At 37.7% G+C, this 19,207-nt stretch overlaps 2 protein-coding genes and 1 long non-coding RNA gene across 4 annotated transcripts in view; 1 reads left to right on the top strand and 2 right to left on the bottom strand.

Annotated features, from left to right (window-relative positions):
• The window catches only part of LOC126694287 (cellulose synthase-like protein E1), a 46,515-nt gene extending 30,294 nt beyond the window's left edge, over window positions 1-16,221 (bottom strand). The window contains exons 1-3 of one of the 2 annotated variants that reach the window (XM_050390444.1): window positions 15,922-16,221; window positions 9,250-9,568; window positions 162-302 (exon numbers count right to left, since the gene is read on the bottom strand). In XM_050390444.1, the coding sequence (XP_050246401.1) occupies window positions 162-302; window positions 9,250-9,568; window positions 15,922-16,193 (732 nt within the window). In that variant the 5' untranslated portion in view covers window positions 16,194-16,221. The remainder of the gene's footprint in view (window positions 1-161; window positions 303-9,249; window positions 9,569-15,921) is intronic. The other variant, XM_050390443.1, reaches the window with a different exon arrangement.
• LOC126694293 (uncharacterized) lies at window positions 6,994-9,117 on the bottom strand. Its single transcript, XM_050390451.1, has 2 exons — window positions 7,762-9,117; window positions 6,994-7,661 (listed from the first exon to the last, which is right to left on the bottom strand). Exon 2 carries the CDS (start codon window positions 7,641-7,643, stop codon window positions 7,116-7,118), a length of 528 nt encoding a protein of 175 aa, XP_050246408.1. The 5' UTR covers window positions 7,644-7,661; window positions 7,762-9,117; the 3' UTR covers window positions 6,994-7,115.
• Window positions 16,222-16,537: 316 nt separating the features above from the next.
• LOC126694297 (uncharacterized) lies at window positions 16,538-18,338 on the top strand. Its single transcript, XR_007645702.1, has 3 exons — window positions 16,538-16,869; window positions 17,014-17,071; window positions 18,211-18,338. It is a non-coding gene; the product is annotated as an uncharacterized LOC126694297 (long non-coding RNA).
• Window positions 18,339-19,207: the final 869 nt, after the last annotated feature.

Raw genomic sequence — 19,207 nt, 5'->3', positions numbered from 1 at the left:
ATAGGTGTATAGCGTACTTGATTTTCATGTTCTATGAAAAAAGATAGAATTTTGGTTTGGCAAATCTAGAAAACTAAATGTGTTCAAATTTTATATGCTGACCAAAGAAAAATAATATTACACATTGGTCTTTTAGAATTAATGTGATAGTAATAACATACTTGAAGAATTGTGTCATGGTCTCGTTGAGAAGAATATGAATCCCATTGAGAAAATCCTGTGTGTTTTGAGCGTAATTCTTCTGGGATTCGAGCTAGCTTGGATGCATTTTCGATTCGATTCTCCATTTCGTCATATAATTTCTACAACATGAACATGGATATAGCAGTGACTATTAATTTCAATTAACAATGTGTCAACAGTTAAAAGACAAGTAAAATCTTGATGGTTAAAATTCTTTATAATTGATTTGAAGGGAAGTAATTAAAAAGATAGATTTAAAATTCAGAAATAGTTTAAATGGTTTAAATAAAGTATGAAACGTGTGTGTATATATATATGAGATAATTTTAATTAATGGTGTCCATTCTTGATGATAGTTCTTTATTATCAGACCAAGATATCGATTAGTTTTTAATGTAGACGATGATTGAACTCTAGATCTCTTATTCAATATATATTCTATTAATGACATGATATTCATGGATATATTAAAATTGATAATATGGTGATTCTTTTTATTTTTTTTTTGAGAAACCTTTAATACGGTGATTCAATATCATTAGAGAAAAATTTTCAAAATTCAAATTCACTTTATTTTGTTGAAATCCATATAAACTACAGAAATTTATACTAATATTTCTTCTTTAAATTCCTTGTTTTTAAATTCTCACATCCAAACACTATCTCCTAAACAAATGAATAAGGGATAATTACACATAACCCACCTGTGGTTTGGGCGAAAATCACTTTGCCTACCCGTGGTTTGAAAAGTATCACTTAACCCACCTGAGGTGTGTTTCCGTCACTCTCCGTAACCCACCTCGGTCTCTACCGTTACATGATGTGCATGAAATATATACAATAAAGTACTCATATATCTACATATTTAGCCTTACTTTTATATTATTTTGTGACTGATTATATAATATCTTTGTGTTGTAGGTAACAAGGGCTTTACATGCAAAGTGGGGCTAAGCCAATTGAATCAAGCCAACTTACATTCAGCCAGGCATGAATTCAAGAAAAGACCAACCCAATTAAATTTAATTCCAATTGGAGTAAGGAATCAAAGGAAATTTGCTTCAAATCCAAGTCCAATTCGGATTAGGATTCCAGACTACACATCAGTTAGTATTTTTGGCATAACTTTCGGCTCAGATGTCCAATGGAGATGATTCAAGTTGGGCTGGAACGTTAACTTAAAGGGCTACAACTTTGTAGTTTACCAAAAGTCCAAATTCTGACGTTAAATGGGCCAAAATAGTCGGTTAAGTGAAGCCTAAAAATCTGGGATTTTCTCCAAACGAGAATTCAACTTGTAATAGGATTCCTTGACCTATTTAAGGGCTCTTTAGGGCAAAATTCGTAGAGGCTAGTGCTAGGGCTGAGAGCTGAATGTATAGAGAGTGCGGCTACTTCTTTGGTTTTCTTCCATGACAGTTAGTTTTATTTTATTTGTCTAGTTTAATGTTTAGTATTTTATTTTTGTGTTTTCTTTCAATTACTATGAGTAGCTAAATTTATAATTAGGGTTGAGGATGAAACCTTGTTAAGGATTATCAATAATATTTATGTGATTTGATTTTTCCCACAATAGTTGTTCTTTAATGATTTAAATTGTTCTTGCTTCATATCAATTGACTAAGATGAGATTCTAGATATGAGTTCAATCATGTTTTTCTCATGATTTAGGATTTGTCTTAATTAATTGAATGCTTGGTTTATTAGTTCTTGATTATAAAATTGGATATCACTTGTGATTTGTCTGTCAATGAATACAATTTATGATTTGATTTTTAGAATTGGATATATCTTGTGATTTGTTTGGCTACGGATACAATTGATGATTTGATTTTATACTTAAGAAGCGAAGAAGAACATGCTTTTGATTTTTAAAATAAGGATTTTAATGATGATATTTTCCATGATAGCAAGATTGATTTCTAGATTATCATGTTGTGAGTTGGGAAAAATTAATGATCATAAATATATACTGATATGACTTACAAGGTGGATTCCAAAACCTTAATTCCTTTCTCTTGATTGTTTACATCTTTTTATTGCTTTATATCTTTGCTTAGTTTAATTATTTGCTTAATTTTATTATTTGTTTAGTATATTTAATTGCAACCAACCAATTTTTATTTAAACTAGATTAGGATTAATTTGGTTAAGGTTTAATTAATTTTCCTACATTCATACAAGTCCCTGTGGGTTCGACCTCGTTCTTGTCCAACTATACTTCGGTACGGTTCGTACACTTGCGAGTATTTTAAAATTTCACAACATTACAAAAACACCTTTTAACCCCAAAACAGAACATAACGCGAATCAAAACCCCCAAAACTCAAACACTTTTCGAGAGAGACACCCAGGGTGCAATCAGGCTTGTTCTTCGCGGTTTGGAGCGTGTGGAGAGGGAGAAAGCACTTGTTTTGCATCATCGAACCTGGGCAAGGTATGTGTGATGTTTTTTCATCTGCATTTGGGTTCTTGATGTCATTTTTTTATGGTGACCCACTCACGTAGTTAGGTTTTGCTGTTCATCTGCACAGTAAAATTTTTTTTGTATGTTAAATTAGCATTTTGCTATTTATGTGTAGAATCGCTTAGGATATGCATTTTGCTATTGTTGTTTCTATAATGCATATACCTGAAGGAATCAAGTTTATTTGTCAATGATTGCACTTGTTTATGAAGTGTGGGTAGTGTGGGTAGTGTGGTCCTTATGAATTTGTTGGGAATCTGGTTTTGCATGTGCTTTATGTGGTCCTTTGTCCGTGTGTTGTTGTCAATTTGTTGGCTTGTTGTCTCTTTTGGCTTCTTCTCACTTTCTGCATGTCAGTGTGTGTAAACAAAATACTTATTTTAATTGCAGACGGATGATGTCACATTTGACCTTGAAATTCATGTTGGGGGATGTTTTGTGGAGGAGCCAACCATACAATATGTGGGTGGGTCTGTACGTTTACTGACAGAGATTGACCCTGACAAGTTGAGTTACTTTGAAATTCGGGATTTATGCCATCTAGTTGGTGCTCCTAAGGAACACAGTAGATATAAGTATTTAATTCCTAATGGTGATCTACAGCATGATTTAAGAGACATAGAAACAGATACAGATGTCGTAAACATGACTAACCTTCATAAGGCATGGTATGCTGAAAAAATCATAATCTATACTGACATAGATGTGGAGCCATTGGCAGTTGAGTATCCTGATGCAGGGGGAGTGGCAGATGGTGGCGTAGGTGGTGATGCAGGGGGAGTGGCAGGGGGAGTGGCAGGTGGTGTAGGTGGTGATGCAGGGAGAGTGGCAGATGGTGTAGGTGGTCATGTAGGTGGTGATGTAAGTGGTGATGCAGCAAGGGTTGAAATAGAATTGGATAGTGATGATGATGAAGATGATGAGAATGATGATGAGAGTGATAATGAAGAAGATGTTGAGGATGTTGACATTGATGCAAGAGATGAAGAACAGAATGTTGAAGGAGATGATGATGATGATGATGATGATTGGCTAAATGAAGGCCTAGAGGGGGATGGCTTTGGTGATGATGTATTTGCTGCTCAAAACTCAGCTCCACAAGGTTCTGCTCCCAATACAAACCTAGAATCAAGCAATGCACCCCACACAGCCCCAGAATCAAGCAATGCACCCCACACAGACCCTGAGTGGGCTGAGCCAGCCCTTGAGGATGACCTGGTAAGCATGGATGGGTCTGATGATGAGCAGGTACCTGAGCAAGTAGAGTTTAATGCTAAGAGTGACATGAGAAATGTTGTACTGAAGAAGGAGATGAAGTTCCTTAATGCAAAGGTGTTCAGAGCTGCTTTGAGGGAGTATGCAATCAAAAAACCTATTGACATCAAATTCAAGCTTAATGAGAAGACCAAGATATCAGTTCACTGCAAGAATGGGTGTGGGTGGAGATGTTATGCATCTCAAATAAGTGGAGAGCTAACATTTCAAATTAAGACCTTGACTGATGACTGTACTTGTCCCAAGTCTTTCAAAAACAGCCAAGCAACATCAGCTTATGTTGCTAAGAGGGTCATTGAGGATTTTAGCAAAAATCCAAATTAGGAGGTGAGTGGTGTACACAACCATGTGATGCAAAATTTATCTGTTGACCTAAGTGTAAACCAAGTGTATAGGTCAAAGAGAAAGGCAAATGATTTGATAAATGGAGATGAGCAACTGCAATATGGTGTCCTTAGGGACTATGCACAAATGATAACCATTGTAGACAAGGGGAGTAGGGTTATATTGCAGACAGAAATGGCTGAGGAGACTTCCCAGCCAAAATTTAAGAGGATGTATGTTAGGTTCAATGTTCAGAAGGTAGGATTTTTAGGTGGATGCAGACCATTTATAGGTTTAGATGGTTGTCACATAAAGCACAGATTTGGTGGGCAAATCTTATCTGCCACTGCCAAGGATGCAAATGACAACATTTTTCCAGTAGCCATGGTTGTTGTGGAACAAGAAATCAGGGAGTCTTGGATATGGTTTTTGGAAATTTTTGCTGATGATATAGGGAGGCCAGAGGAGCTTCAGTTGGTCTTCATTTTTGATAGGCAAAAGGTATGCAAGTTTTGTTTTGTTTTGTTCAGTTACACTTGAATAGTTGACTTTGTTTGCTGAACTAACTTGTTTTGTTTGTTTGTTTGCTTGCTTGCTTATTTACAGGGGCTTATACCTGCAATAGAGACACTATTCCCTACCGTGGAGTATAGATACTGTGTGAAACACATCTACAACAATTTCAAAGTTGATCACAAGGGATTGGAGCTGAAGGATGCATTGTGGAGGTGTGCTGCTGCCACAACAGTAAGGGAGTTTGATAGATGCATGCAGTACATAAGGGATTTGGATAAAAAGGCATATGAGTATCTTGCAAACATTGCACCTGCACAGTGGACAAGGTCACACTTCACTCCTAGGGCCTTAACAGATTGTTTGGTAAATAATTTGAGTGAGTCTTTTAATGCAATGATATTGAAGTCTAGGGACAAGCCTATCTTGGCAATGTTGGAGTGGATTAGGGTTAGACTTATGACTAGGCTTTACACAAAAAGGGAAGGGATACAGAAGTATGCTGGAAAGTTGTGTCCAAGCATACAAGATAGGTTGGAGAAATTGAAGGTTGAAAGTAAGGCATTTAGTGCTACCCCAGCTGGTAGTTTCCTTTATGAGGTAGGTAGTCAGTATGAGAGGCATGTAGTTGATTTGGTGAAGAAGACATGTAGCTGTAGGTCTTGGGATTTAAATGAGATTCCCTGCAAAAATGCCATAACAGCCATTTATACAAACATTGAGACACCAGAAGACTATACCCACCCATGCTACTTCAAAGAAACTTATATGGAGATATACAAGGAGGTACTTCCTCCCATGCCTGGCCAGTCAGAATGGGCTGAGACTGGACAGCCTGCTCCCCTGGCACCTTACATATACAAACCACCAGGCAGACCACCCAAGCAAAGAAAGAGGGCTTCTGATGAGCCTAGGAACCCTTACAAAGCAAGTAGACAGAACAGACCTGTAAGATGTGGGAAATGCAAAAAGGAAGGGCATAACTCAAGAGGGGCAAGGCTGGCATCATTGGGGAGACACCATGGCAGAGGAGACAGAGACTTTAAAGAGAAAAAGCTGTAAGTAATTAGGATTTAAATGGCAAAAAACAAAAAAAAAAACTTGTTTTTAAACTTACAATAGACACTGTATTGAAACTGGGTTTTGTTGCAGGCAAGGGAAGGGGTGCCTGCACCTAGATCTGCACCTCAGCTTGCACCTCAGCCACCATCCCAGCAGCCTACCCAGACCTACAACATGATGTCTGCCACTCAGCCTTCATCCTCACAGCAAGGAAATCAACCTAGGCCATCTCACAAGAGAGCAGGATGGTTCTCTTCCTCACAACCAGAGTTTCACACACCTAGGGAGACCTGGGATACCTTACCAAGTTCTTCACAGGTAACTTAGTCCTGGATGGTTGTGTAGCTTGGGATATTTTTTAACAAGTGGATCTATTTTTTATTTTGTAGCCTTCACATGCAAGTGGGAGCACTGGTGGTGTGAGGACTAGAGGACAGCTTACTGCACAAAGGCCACCAAAAATGAATCCAGTGGGTGGAAAGAGGAAAGAGTAAAGGCAAGAAATGAATGAAGCTAGTGGGTACGCATGCCAGCATTGGGAGTAAAGCTAGTGGGAACATGTGGGCCTTTTTGGTTTTTTTTTTTTTTTTTGTGAAGACCATTGTTGGCCTTTTGTAATTATCAATTAGTGTAAAAAACAGTCACTGCTGGCCTTGGAATGTGCTTTTTTGTAATTACTAATTAGTGTAAAAAACAATCACTGCTGGCCTTGGAATGTGCTTTTTTATAATTAAGGTACAATACACTCCAGGTTGTTATATGGAAGTTGTGATATTACAGTTTGTATGGAACAATATTTGTCCAAACTAGATTATATGGAAGTTTATTTATTGCTGCTACAAATTGTGTCCAAGTATATTATTTTTATTGTGGAATGGTATGCACAACCAAATTATATGAAAGTTTATTTATTGGTACTACAAATTGTGTCCAAGTATATTTTTCTAATAGAGTGTATGGGAAGTTTTTATTGTGGAATGGTTGTTATGGTGTGCCCAGCCAAATTATATGGAAGTTTATTTATTGCTACTACAAATTATGTCCAAGTATATTTTTCTAATACAGTGTATGAAAGTTTTTATTGTGGAATGGTTGTTATGGTATGCACAGCCAAATTGATAATTGACCATTACTTCTTCCATTGAATGGTTGTTAGGATATGCACAAAATTCTCAAGAATTGACCAATTCTTCATTCATTGCAACATCAAAACATTACATCAGTAGGCTAGTGCTATTACAATGCAAATTCATTAACACCATTGCCATAACTATCTCTACTAACCAATTAACTACTTCAGGGGCAACAATCTAGGTCTCTTCACTCCAGAGAACTCAATTGAGCCAAAACACAACAACATAACAATAACAAAAAAGATCCATGACAAAATGCATGCAGACTTCCACATTCTTTGCTTCTCTTTAGCAAGAATGGCTTTTTCCTTAGCTTTTGCACAGACAGCTCGAGCCTTTCTCTCCCTCTCCTTGGCTTTGGCTTCCTCTTCAAGAGCCTTTTCTGCCATTTTCCTAGCTTCTTCTGCCGTTTCCAGAGCTGTCATTTCCCTCTCATTTGCAAGTTGGAGAGCAGTCTGAAGCCTAGACATCTTCTCTAGAGCCAAAGGTGCAGCTTCATTCCCACGAGGACAGGTTGGGTTATCAATCCAAACAAAGAAAGGACACTTAGGACCAACCTTATAACGGCTACAACCCAAGAACCTCCTCCCAAAATTGTGCAAACTCAAACTTGTTCTCAAAACACAAGTCTGCTCATTGCACATATGTCCACATGAACCCGAGAAATTACCACTTGATGAAGACATCTCAACATAACACGATTCCTGGATTTAGACTTTCACACAGTAAGCTCACACTTGAACAAAATCTGAAACCCTAAATTAGGAACAGACCCAAATGCAGATGAAAAAACATCACACATACCTTGCCCAGGTTCGATGATGCAAACAAGTGCTTTCTCCCTCTACACACGCTCCAAACCGCGAAGAACAAGCCTGATTGCACCTTGGGTGTCTCTCTCGAAAAGTGTTTGAGTTTTGGGGGTTTTGATTCGCGTTATGTTCTGTTTTGGGGTTAAAAGGTGTTTTTGTAACGGCAGAGACCGAGGTGGGTTACGAAGAGTGACGGAAACACACCTCAGGTGGGTTAAGTGATACTTTTCAAACCACGGGTAAGCAAAGTGATTTTCGTCCAAACCACAGGTGGGTTATGTGTAATTATCCCAATAAATAATGATAAATAATAAATCATTTTCTATTTCAAGAGATGTAATATAAATATAGGCCATTAATTATTTCACGCTCCTTATTATACATTGTCCATACACATAATTCAATTACGTTTTAATAAAATATGGATATCTAAAAAATAGTAGACATCACTCGTGAAATTATGGACTCTCAACAAGGGTAAGAGAACAATTACAGATAAATATATACTTGAGAGTGTGTGGGCTGTGTTAAAACTTAAAAGTCTCTTAAAGAGCTCTAGGGCCCAAAAGAGTTCTAGTAGGAATTTGAACTGTTTGGTACCGAACACCTCTCTACACCTAGACCTTTGATTGATCTAATGGGATTCAGATATAAAAATAAGTACTTGTAAAATAATAAGTCAATAACACACTTTTATAATATTATCTATTGTTATTTATTACATTTAAAAGCTTTAAATCAGTTTGGTTACCATATATTTAGCGTAAAAGCATTAAAACATCTAATTATAGTTTTGTCGAACACTAACAACTTTTTAATAAAAACTTTTTATCACTAAAAATTTTATTAAAATTTTAAACTTCAAAATTTTATTTTAGGGATTTACAGTTCAAGCTTAAAACTATACTTTCTAATTAAACCGCGCTTAATGAGTTTCCTCGCAATGCCTTTTGGATGCATGGCTCCATTGCTATGATAGTAATAATACTTACCGTTACAATAATATTTTAATAGCATGCATATATAGTTGTCAACACGATCATTATCCCAAAAAACAAAAAAAGAAAAAAAGTGTGAATCAAATCTTTGCCCTTGATCAATTTGTTCACAATGCGTCATGGATGACTCCATTGCTATATATTAGTATAATAAAAATAGTTGGACTACACTATTATTGTAGGAAGCATCAAAATTGTGACTATTATAATATTGTGACAGGTTTTTGTGATGTGAGATCAATAAATTTGGAAGATGTGTCATAAATTTGGAAATCTCAAATTCTAATTATCAGACTATTGATTTATAGGATTTTCAAAAAGTTTCGTAGGTAGGAATTAGAGTATTTTAACCAGACGCTTGGATACTACTTCTTAATATATATATATATATATATATATATATATCCTTGCATCTGAACCACCGCCCTTCATTTTAAAACCCAAAAAAAAAAAAAAAAATCATTTGCTACAATCTAATTTACCTTTATAAACACCAACTCTTTGGACTGATTAGCATCAAGTGGGTCATCACTTGAGTTGATAAATTCAGCTGGTGACCTTGGCTCCACCTTGAATTTCTTGCAATATGGTAGCCAATACTTAGCAAAGTGAGAGGCTTCTAAGAGAGCATAGAAGGTAAGATCTGATCCACCATCATCTGAAAGATACACACTTAGCTTCTCTGGTGGATAGTCATATGCCATTACTGATAGAACAGTATTGATCACCATCACTGGTGGCTCGATCACTGGATCCGCAGTGCACACATATATGTCCACCTTGGGCAACTCTTTTTCATGCCTGTTGTGCAAAACATTCATAATTATAATAAAGTGAGATAAATTTTACGCAGATTGTTATGACATGAACAATTTTGATTGTTATGAAATGGACAATTTTGTGATCAACAAGTTTAGTGACACAATTTTTATAAAAAATGTTCATTATTGATTAGATTGAAATATTGTGATTGACTTGTAATAAAAATGATGTTCATGGTGGTGGGACTGTGCGAAAGTAATGTAACATCATTCAGTAATAAAAGATCAATAAATTTGGTCCAAGTTTGGTTTGCAATTTACTTGATAAAATAAAATAAATCTCAAAGACATTGGATTTACTACAATATAAAATATAGAAATGAACTTTGGGATAAGGCTTATAGAGGAAACACTCGGCTAGAATTGTCGGGGGTTTGAGAACCGCTGAACAGTCCGTGCATTAGAGAAGGTAGTGACTTCACAAGATCCCAATTTAATTTTTCTTATGGAAACTAAGTTGTTTGTATTTGAGATGGTTGGTATACAAGAAACTCTTGATAGACCTGAGAGATTGGTGGTGCCCAGCAAAGGAAGAAGTGGGGGGTTAGCACTCCTTTGGAAGAGGGAAATCCAGGTGGAGATTCAAACTTACTCCGAGCACTACATTAATGCCATTATTGTGCCAGCGGGTGATTCCCCAAGGTGGAGGCTCACAGGCTTCTACAAAAACCCGGAAACAAACAAGAGAGAGGAGTCATGGTCCCTCCTCACTAGGCTGGCAAGGGGCAACACATTACCTTGGGTTTGCATCGGTGACTTCAACAAGTTGATGCATGGTGGTGAAAAAGAAGGTGGCAACACTCGGCCAGCTAGGCAAATGGCTTGCTTTGGTAATGCCGTGAATGAGAGTCAACTAAGAGACTTGGGCTATGTGGGGTAGAATTTTACATGGTGCCGCAAGTTTGGGGACAGGGGTTGGATTAGGGAGAGGCTAGACAGGGCACTAGTATCAACGGGGTGGGCACAGTGCTTTCCCACACACCAACTGTATCACCTAGCAAACTTAGCATCGAACCATTGCGTCCTGCTTCTCAAAGACACCCCCCCCAGAGAGCACACCATGACAAAGGAAGAAACTTTTCAGGTTCGAATCAATGTGGCTCCAAGAAGAATCCTGCACTCATGTGGTGAAGGAAGCATGGGTAAGAGGCATGGCAAGAGCGTCTGATTCCCCTTATGTAAGTTGTCTTGAGGAATGCCGCTCTGTACTGGCATCACGGAACACCTCAACATTCGGGCATGTCGGAAATAAAATTGCCAAACTCCAACAATCTCTCCAAGATCTTGAATGTCAGGAAGGGACTCCCCACTTAATGGCAGATATTGAAAACACAAGGAGGGAACTGAACAGGATGTTGGACATGGAAGAAGCAATGTGGCATTAGAGAACACACATAGCTTGGCTTAAACAAGGCAACAGAAACACTTCCTTTTTCCACACTAAGGCATCAAGCAGGTACTAACACAACATACTTTTGGTAATTATAGATAAGTATGGAGTGTGGCAAGAGGATGTGAAGGATATTGGGAATGTTTTCCTAGAATATTATGAATCATTGTTTACATCATCTAACCCAATAGTGAGTGTGGAACTGCTTGATGCCATTCACCCGAAGGGGTCAGCCCATATGAATTCCATCCTAACTAGGGAGTTTAGAGTAGAGGAGGTGGATAGGGCCTTGAAGCAGATGTCCACCACTGCATCGAGGCCAGACGAGATGCCCCCCCTCTTCTACCAGCAATTTTGGTCGACAGTCGGTAATGTCATGATTAAAACTGTTTTAGATTTCCTAAATGCTGGTATCAGTCCTCATAAATTTAATGAGACCCACATAGTGTTAATTCCGAAAGTAAAAGATCCAAAGCAAGTGCAGGATTTTTGCCCAATTAGCCTGTGCAATGTAGCATACAAACTCGCCTCGAAAATTCTAGCAAACAGGTTGAAACCTTGGCTCCCAAACTTGGTGTGTGAGAACTAGAGCGCATTTGTGGCAGAAAGGCTGATCATAGATAACATCTTAGTGGCATCAGAAACTATGTTCCACATCAGCTAAAAAAGGAAGGGCAAGGTTGGGGAGATGGCGCTAAAGCTAGACATGAGTAAGGCTTACAACTAGGTGGAGTGGAATTGCTTGGAGCAGATCATGATCAAGCTAGGTTTCAATGGGAGATGGGTGGGTTTGATGATGTAGTGCATTACGACAGTCTCTTATGCAATCCAGATAAACGGACATCCCTATGGCCACATTGTACGTACCCGGGGCCTTTGCCAAGGTGATCCTCTCTCACCCTATCTGTTCTTGATTTGTGTGGAGGGCCTATCTGCCTTACTCCACCAAGCAGTCCAGAATAAGAAGTTGAAAGGCATATCAGCTTGCAGAAATGGCCGAAAATATCACACCTTTTCTTTGCTGACGACAATTTGATTTTTAGAAGGACAACAATGGAGGAAAGCTTTGAAATCACACGAATACTAAAGGTATATGAGAAATCATTAGGTCAGTAGTTGAATAAGCAAAAGACTTCCCTCTACTTTAGCCATAACATGGATGTGGGGACATAAGAGACAATTAAAACTATGTTTGGTGCTCAGGTAATTAGGCAACATTATCTGGACCTCTCCTCACTCATTGGGAGATCAAAAACCAATTCTTTTGCTCAGTTGAAAGGAAAGGTAGCTAAAAAGTTGTTTGTATGGAAGGAGAAGCTACTCTCAGCCACAGGGAAGGAAGTTCTCATTAAGGCAGTAGCCTAAGCGGTCCCAACATACACCATAAGCTGTTTTAAGCTCCCAAACGCCATTTGTGATGAACTAAGGAGCATGGTTAGCCAGTTTTGGTGGGGTCAGAAAAGAGAAGAGAGGAAGATGGTATGGATGATATGGGAAAAGCTATGCAAACCAAAGGACAAAGGAGGTATGGGGTTCGAAGACCTAAAAAGCTTCAATTTAGCTCTCTTGGCTAAGCAGGGGTGAAGGCTTCAAAATCATCCATCCTTGCTTTTTTCGAGAGTGTTCAAAGCAAAATACTTTCCCACCAGTGATTTTGTAAATGCTGCCATGGGTAAACATCCATCCTATGCTTGGCGCAGTATAATGGCAAGCCAGAAGATAGTGGAGAAAGGTATGGTTTGGAGGGTAGGTAATGGTGAGAACATACAAATTTGGTGGGATAGGTGGATCCCAAATCCATCCATATACAAAATCTCCTCCCCACCTTGACTGCTGATCAGAGAAGCAAAGGTAAAAGATCTCATCAAAGAAGGAGTCGGGGAATGGGACATGGACCTGATTAAGCAAGTTTTCCTTCCCCACGAAGTTGAGACTGTCAGTTTTTTAGACCCCTTAAAACACAATTGAATTAACCTAGGTAATTAGCCAAGTTGTTACTTAGTCCAATTTAACAAATCTAGGTTATCACAATCATAAAGATCATATCATATAAAGCAGCGGAAAAATAAATAACACAATGATATGATAACCCAGGAAAACCAAACCGGTAAAAACCTGGAGAGGATTTAACCTAGCTATCCTCAAGGTAAAAAGCAAATCCACTAGAAAGAATCGAAGTTCATACAATAAGACTTACAAGCCTCCACGCTCGCCTTCTTATTGCTACCAACCAGTAGAACTTACTGACACGACCACGTGCAAGCTCCGAATCCACGGACTCCTTCTTTCTTTGGCCTTTGCAAAACACAAACACCCCCGTTTGTGACTTTGAGATCCCACTCAAAGGTTTAGCAACACAAACTCTCCTGTTTGTGACTCCAAGACCACCCTTGAAGGTTTAGATCATCATCACCTTTGATGACAAGAGAAGGCTGCAACTTCTACAATACCGGATCTTGAGATTCTTCAAGGAATAGCACCGGTAGAAGACATAAGAGAGCTTTTTAGGAACAAAATCCTAAATACAAAAGAGGCACTCTCTTTTCTATTTGAAAAGCCACACAAAAACGTGCTTAGGGTTTCCTTTATATACTGGGAGAAGTAGATTAGAAACCCTAATCCTAAATGGGCTTGAACTGCTGTTTGGGCTTAATTAAAATTCTGCAGATACGACTTTCGATCGGTCGAGCCTGTCTTTCGATCGATCGAATCAGACAGATTATGAAATCTTCTTCCTGCAGCTTGTATGTTCTTGAATCTTGACTTGAATCACCTTGAGCATTGTCTAATAAAACCTATAGACTCTAAGATCTATATCTAGACAAGTTTGTGTTCACGATTTGCCAATTGTTCTAAACATATAAAACCTAACAGAGACCATTATAAGTATACCCCTAAGCTTAAGTTTGCCCCTAGATAAGAGAAAATGGGATGGCACAAGCAATGGCAAGTTTACGGTTAGCAGTGCCTACATATTAATTATGGAGGATAGTGAAAAGGGTGTCCTGGGGGAAAACTCTAACCAAGCAATGATGAAGCTATTGTGGAAAAGAATTTAGGGCATGAGGATGCCAAACAAAGTTCGAAATTTCACATGGAGGGCTTGCAAAGATATCTTGGCCACCAAGATGAACTTGAGGAAGCGACACATCACAAGCAATGATCTGTGTATGAGCTGTAATAAGGCAACGGAGACTAGTGGCCATATGTTCTGGTTTTGTGAAAAGGCTAAGGAAGTTTGGAATGGCAACAAAATGGTATTTCCTTTCATAATAGCTGAAAATTGGGAGTTCATTGATATAGTCTGGAATGTCATAAGGTATGCCCCAAAAGAATTTGGAATGCTGGAAAAGACTGTAATGATATGCTCGGAAATCTGGAAAAACAGGAATGTTGTGAGGCACGGAGGGGCAGGCAAAAAGGGGTACTAGGTCCTGAAGATGGCACTCAATCAAGTGGAGGAATATTGGGCTGCTCAATGATGAGGTCCTTCCACAAAGAGATAAGGAAGAAATCTGCTAGATAGTGCTGAGGGAAGGGAGATATAAAGCTAATGTCGACGGTGCAACCTTCACCGAGAAACAAGCGTTGGGCATGGGCCGGGATTCGCAACAGTCATAGATAGGTAATGGCACCCCTGAGCAGGAAAATCTCTGTCCTGTTGTCAGCACTAAGTGCGGAGGCAAAAGCAATAGAATTAGTTGTGGAGTGGACGCTGGAAATGAGATTCAGAGAGGTCACCTTCGAAACAGACTCCCTAAGTTTGCACAATGCTCTGAAAGGAGTGTCAACAACAGTTGCCTTAGTGGAGACAATCACGGATAGCATCCTGCATCAAGCCTAGGCCTATAGATTTTTTGATGTCTCACATGTAAAGAGGCAGGGTAACAAACCTGCCCATATCTTAGCCCAATATGCTAAAAAGATTGGGAACTTAGCTGTTTGGTTGGAGGAAACTCCTAGCCTTATTGAGCATGCGTGTGCTCAGGATGTAGTTTCAAATTCTCAAGTTGAATAGAAGTTTCAAAGTTTTCGAATAAAAAAAAAAAGGTTTCAATCTTTTATCTTGTCTTGAACTTTTTTTCCCATTGCAATATATATATATATATATATATATTTCTCGTTTTGCTCGTAACTTTTACTTCATCTAGGTAAGTGATATGAAAGTATGGCAATGGAGTTCCAAGTATATATAGATGATGAAGAAAACTTTTAGCCTCCGTTTGGATTGCGCTGAAATTCAGTTTTAGTGCGTTTGGGTCCAATATAGTGGGTCCTGTACACTGTTTACGAGATCCACAAATTGTCTAATTCAACAAATTTTTTTTCAAAATTGGGTCTCACGGTACTATTTACACATTTAGAAATTATTTTACTATAGTATTTTTAATTTTCAGCAATAATCGGTATCTAAACAGAACGGCTTCAAAGTTTTTAGACTCACATATTTTGTTTTTGACTTTTTGGTAGTTCTCACAGCAAATTTAGTACCGACAATAAATTGGTTCTATGCATGGTTGTTACTTCTCATGGATAGAATCTTTGAAAAAAAAAAAAAGAGTGACGACAAATACATATATAGAGGTGGAATTTTCCCTTTCAATAAAATATCCTGAATCATTTACCAGTAATTGCTTTATCATAACTATTTCATCAAGAAAAGTAGAAAGAAGGTTCTTTTTTTTTTTTTTTTTTTTTTTTTTTGAGGAGCAGATCGAAAGAAAGTTCTTAATGCTTGTACATTGCACTAAAGCAGTCCATTTAAAGTTGAGCAATAAGACTTTCATGAAATGCATAGGGAAATATGAAACAAGTTCATCCTCAACTATTTCATCAAAAAAAAAAGTTCACCCTCAACTAACAAATACATTGAATACTATGCTTTTTAAGTAGAAATATGCATAAATATATTAGGTTAATATCAGAGGGAGGCAAAAACAAACCTCTGAAAGAGCCTGTCCTTGAAGGTGCACCTATAGACTTGGTTCCACCGGTGGGCTTGAGTTAGGACCCAGTAAAGTCCAAACCAGAACTCAGCTCCAAACAAACCAATCCAACCCCATCTCCCATCTTCACCTTTTCTTGGTATATGATTCACTCTATAAATCCAAATCAAGCATATGCCCACAAACACAGAAATCACAAAGAGCCTATAGAGGACTCTACCCTTAGCTCTCCTTGTTTCAAACAATGGAAGATACCCATCACGTCCCATCTTTGTCTCCGTGTTTCTCTTCAGCTACTGTTCTATTATTGTACTGGTATATTTAAAGCGGTTTAAATTAAAGGAATCTTTTTTTTTATTTAATTTTTTTTTAGAGAGTTTCAAATATTTATCTGTGATTCTTATGCCTGGTACATGTTCAACAATGATGTCTACTGAAACAATATAATACTGTCCTTCTCAGCAAAAGAAAATATATAATACTGTCCAAATATAGCGGCCCAATTAATCTATAGTGGGATCCAATAGCGACTAGTGAAAGTTGTGGAAATTGAACCTAGTCCAAATTTTTAGGTGGGTTCTGTCCATTTTGCTTAAGTACCCGTTTGGTTCAACTTTTAGAGCCTAAAAGTTGCGTTTTGCAAAACGCTGGCCCAAAAATTGCGTTTGGTTATTACAAAACGCAACTTTGGGTCAAAAGTTGCGTTTTAAAAAACGCCCTGAACACGCATCAGTCCTTATGCGAAGCATCAGGTCCATTTTCCAAAAGTCCTTGGGCGTTTTGGGGTATCCGTTGGGGTGAGCAGGCAATTACGAAATTACCCTTCAAATGCTCATGTCTTCAGAGATCGCACAGGCACTTCATTTCACTTTGGGTCTCTCTGCTCTGCGCAAGCTCCTTCGTTCCTCTCATCTCTGTGCTGCTACAAGTAACAACTTTCCGCGCGTAAGTCTCTCTTTTCTTTTGTCATCCGTTGAAAATCTTCTTCCTCTTCTTCTTCTTTCTTCGTCTTCTTCAACGGGCCTTCCTCTGTAATTTTTTTTTTTTTTATTTATTTGTCTAATCTGATCTGAGAAATACATTTTGCAGGTAGAGTTTTGATCAAAAAAACCCCAAGCAACACGGATCTGCTACCCAAAGCCACCAGGTACCAACATTGATCTGGAATTTTTTTTTTTTTTTTTACCAAGCTGAAAAAAAGAATTTTCAGATCTTGCATGCTTTGTTCTTGCTAAAGATATATTTGTTCTCTTGCCGGGTACTGAAAAAGCTTTATGGGTACATGCTTCGTAATTTATTTATTTTTTATTTGTGTTTTTGTGGATGCTCTGTCTCATGCGATATCTGATTTGGGTATTTTATTAGTATGATTTGGGTATTTTAGAAATATAAAGAATGAGAAGGAAAGAAGAATTTTCAGAAGAAATATAAATACTTTTGATACTGGTTGATATGGTTCGTTGTGTATGTGACATTGTGGAATATTGGCTTTGTTGGTTGCTGCATGGTGAAGTGCTGATGGGGTGTTGATTGGAAATGGATGGTAGAGATGTTGTTGTTGCTGGTATGCATAATCTTTTTATTTATCTGTTATTAGCATGAACTGAAATTAGTTCTGTGTAAATTTTAGTTTTTGTTTTTATCCTTTTTGGGTCTAACTTGTGATTGGTTTTAAGGAATCTTTCTAATTTTGGTCCTTGAATTTAACATAAACTAGTAAGGTTTTTTACTAAATTTGATATTTCGTATTCATTAATGGCCGTATAGGAAAGGTAATGGAGCCAAGGAGGTTGTACAGAGTAATCACGAAGTAAAAGTCTATAATGGTGTGGACAAATATTACAAATTGTAATAAAATGATAAGAATTAACCTCTTGGACATTATTGTAGCCTTGCACTAGTATTATTTCATAGTACCTTGCAAACTAAAATGAAATAATTATAGTCAGTAACTTAAGACAACTCCCTTTTTTTGTTAGTAATTATAGATGGATGATGATGAAGAAGAGGACCCGCACACAGTGCAGCAGCTGGTCTAGCTGCTGCACCAGTGCAGCTTGGGCAGCTGCACTGGGTTGCACACAGTGCAGCAGCTAGACTAGCTGCTGCACCTGCAGCCCAGTGCAGCAGCCCAAGCTGCACTGGCTGCTGCACTGTGTGGAGCTTGGGCTGCACACTGCACTGGCAGCTAGTCCAAGCTGCAACATGGATGATTATAATTCTATTTTTTGCATTCCCGGCTGGAATTCTATTTTTTGCATTTCTTATGGCTGGTTAACTTTATAGATGGGTAAAAAGACTACTTCCAACTCTGAGGTAAAAAAGGCTAGAGCAGACTGGGATATTAATCCAACGTGGACAACTACCTTTTGTAACATTTGTGTGGAACAAATTCAAGCCGGGAATAGAACAAATTCATGACGATTGTGAGAGCACTTCCTGGAGTGGAAAGTTTTTTCGTGGTTCAAGCTTCCAATATCTTACTAAAAAAGTCACGTAGGGAGATGTTCCTAACTTTCAAGGACCCAGAGTTACAGCTAGAGTGGCTACAAGGAATGATTTATAACCAAAAGAAGTGAACAACTTTATGTTGTATTAACTTTAAACTAAGTTAGCTATGTTGTATTTAGATTTAATAATATTGATAAGAAGTCAATAATGGTAATAACAAATAATTATGACACTAAAACAGAAAAATTACCTAAACATTATTAAAATAATACCAATTATATATATTATTATTATTTTATTTTTAGTAAGTATATGAAATAGTTGATTTAAGTATGAAATAAACTCCTTATATATACATTGTCCTTTTTGGTAATTTACCCCTCAAACTGCAACTTTTATAGTGCTAGCCAAACACTCAGCTTTTTCAAAAAGCACTTTTTAACAGTTTTTACCAAACACTCAGCTTTTTGAAAAAGCACTTTTTCATTATGCACTTTTTGAAAACTTAACTTTTTCAAAAAGTTCAACTTTTGAAAGTCGAACCAAACTCACCCTAAATTGAACCAAGTCTATAATTTTTATTTTTGTGCAACAAGTAGGAAGGGAGATTTGAATTTTGATTTTATCTATGAAAAGAAGAAGTTGATAGGCCAAGAATGTATTGATCCATTGTGATGGATTAACCAATTAATTAGACAAGTTAATTAATTAATCCAATTAACATGCAATAAGCGTGGTAGTAGTAGCACAAAAAAATAATCAACTAAGTTAATATGCAGTGAAAAATAAATTGACACGGTAATTCGTTTACTAATGGGGAAAACCTATATGG

The sequence above is a fragment of the Quercus robur genome, chromosome 8 (assembly GCF_932294415.1).
Source record: "Quercus robur chromosome 8, dhQueRobu3.1, whole genome shotgun sequence".
In the NCBI taxonomy this organism is placed as follows: Eukaryota; Viridiplantae; Streptophyta; class Magnoliopsida; order Fagales; family Fagaceae; genus Quercus; species Quercus robur.
This window is presented reverse-complemented; position numbering and strand designations above follow the sequence as displayed.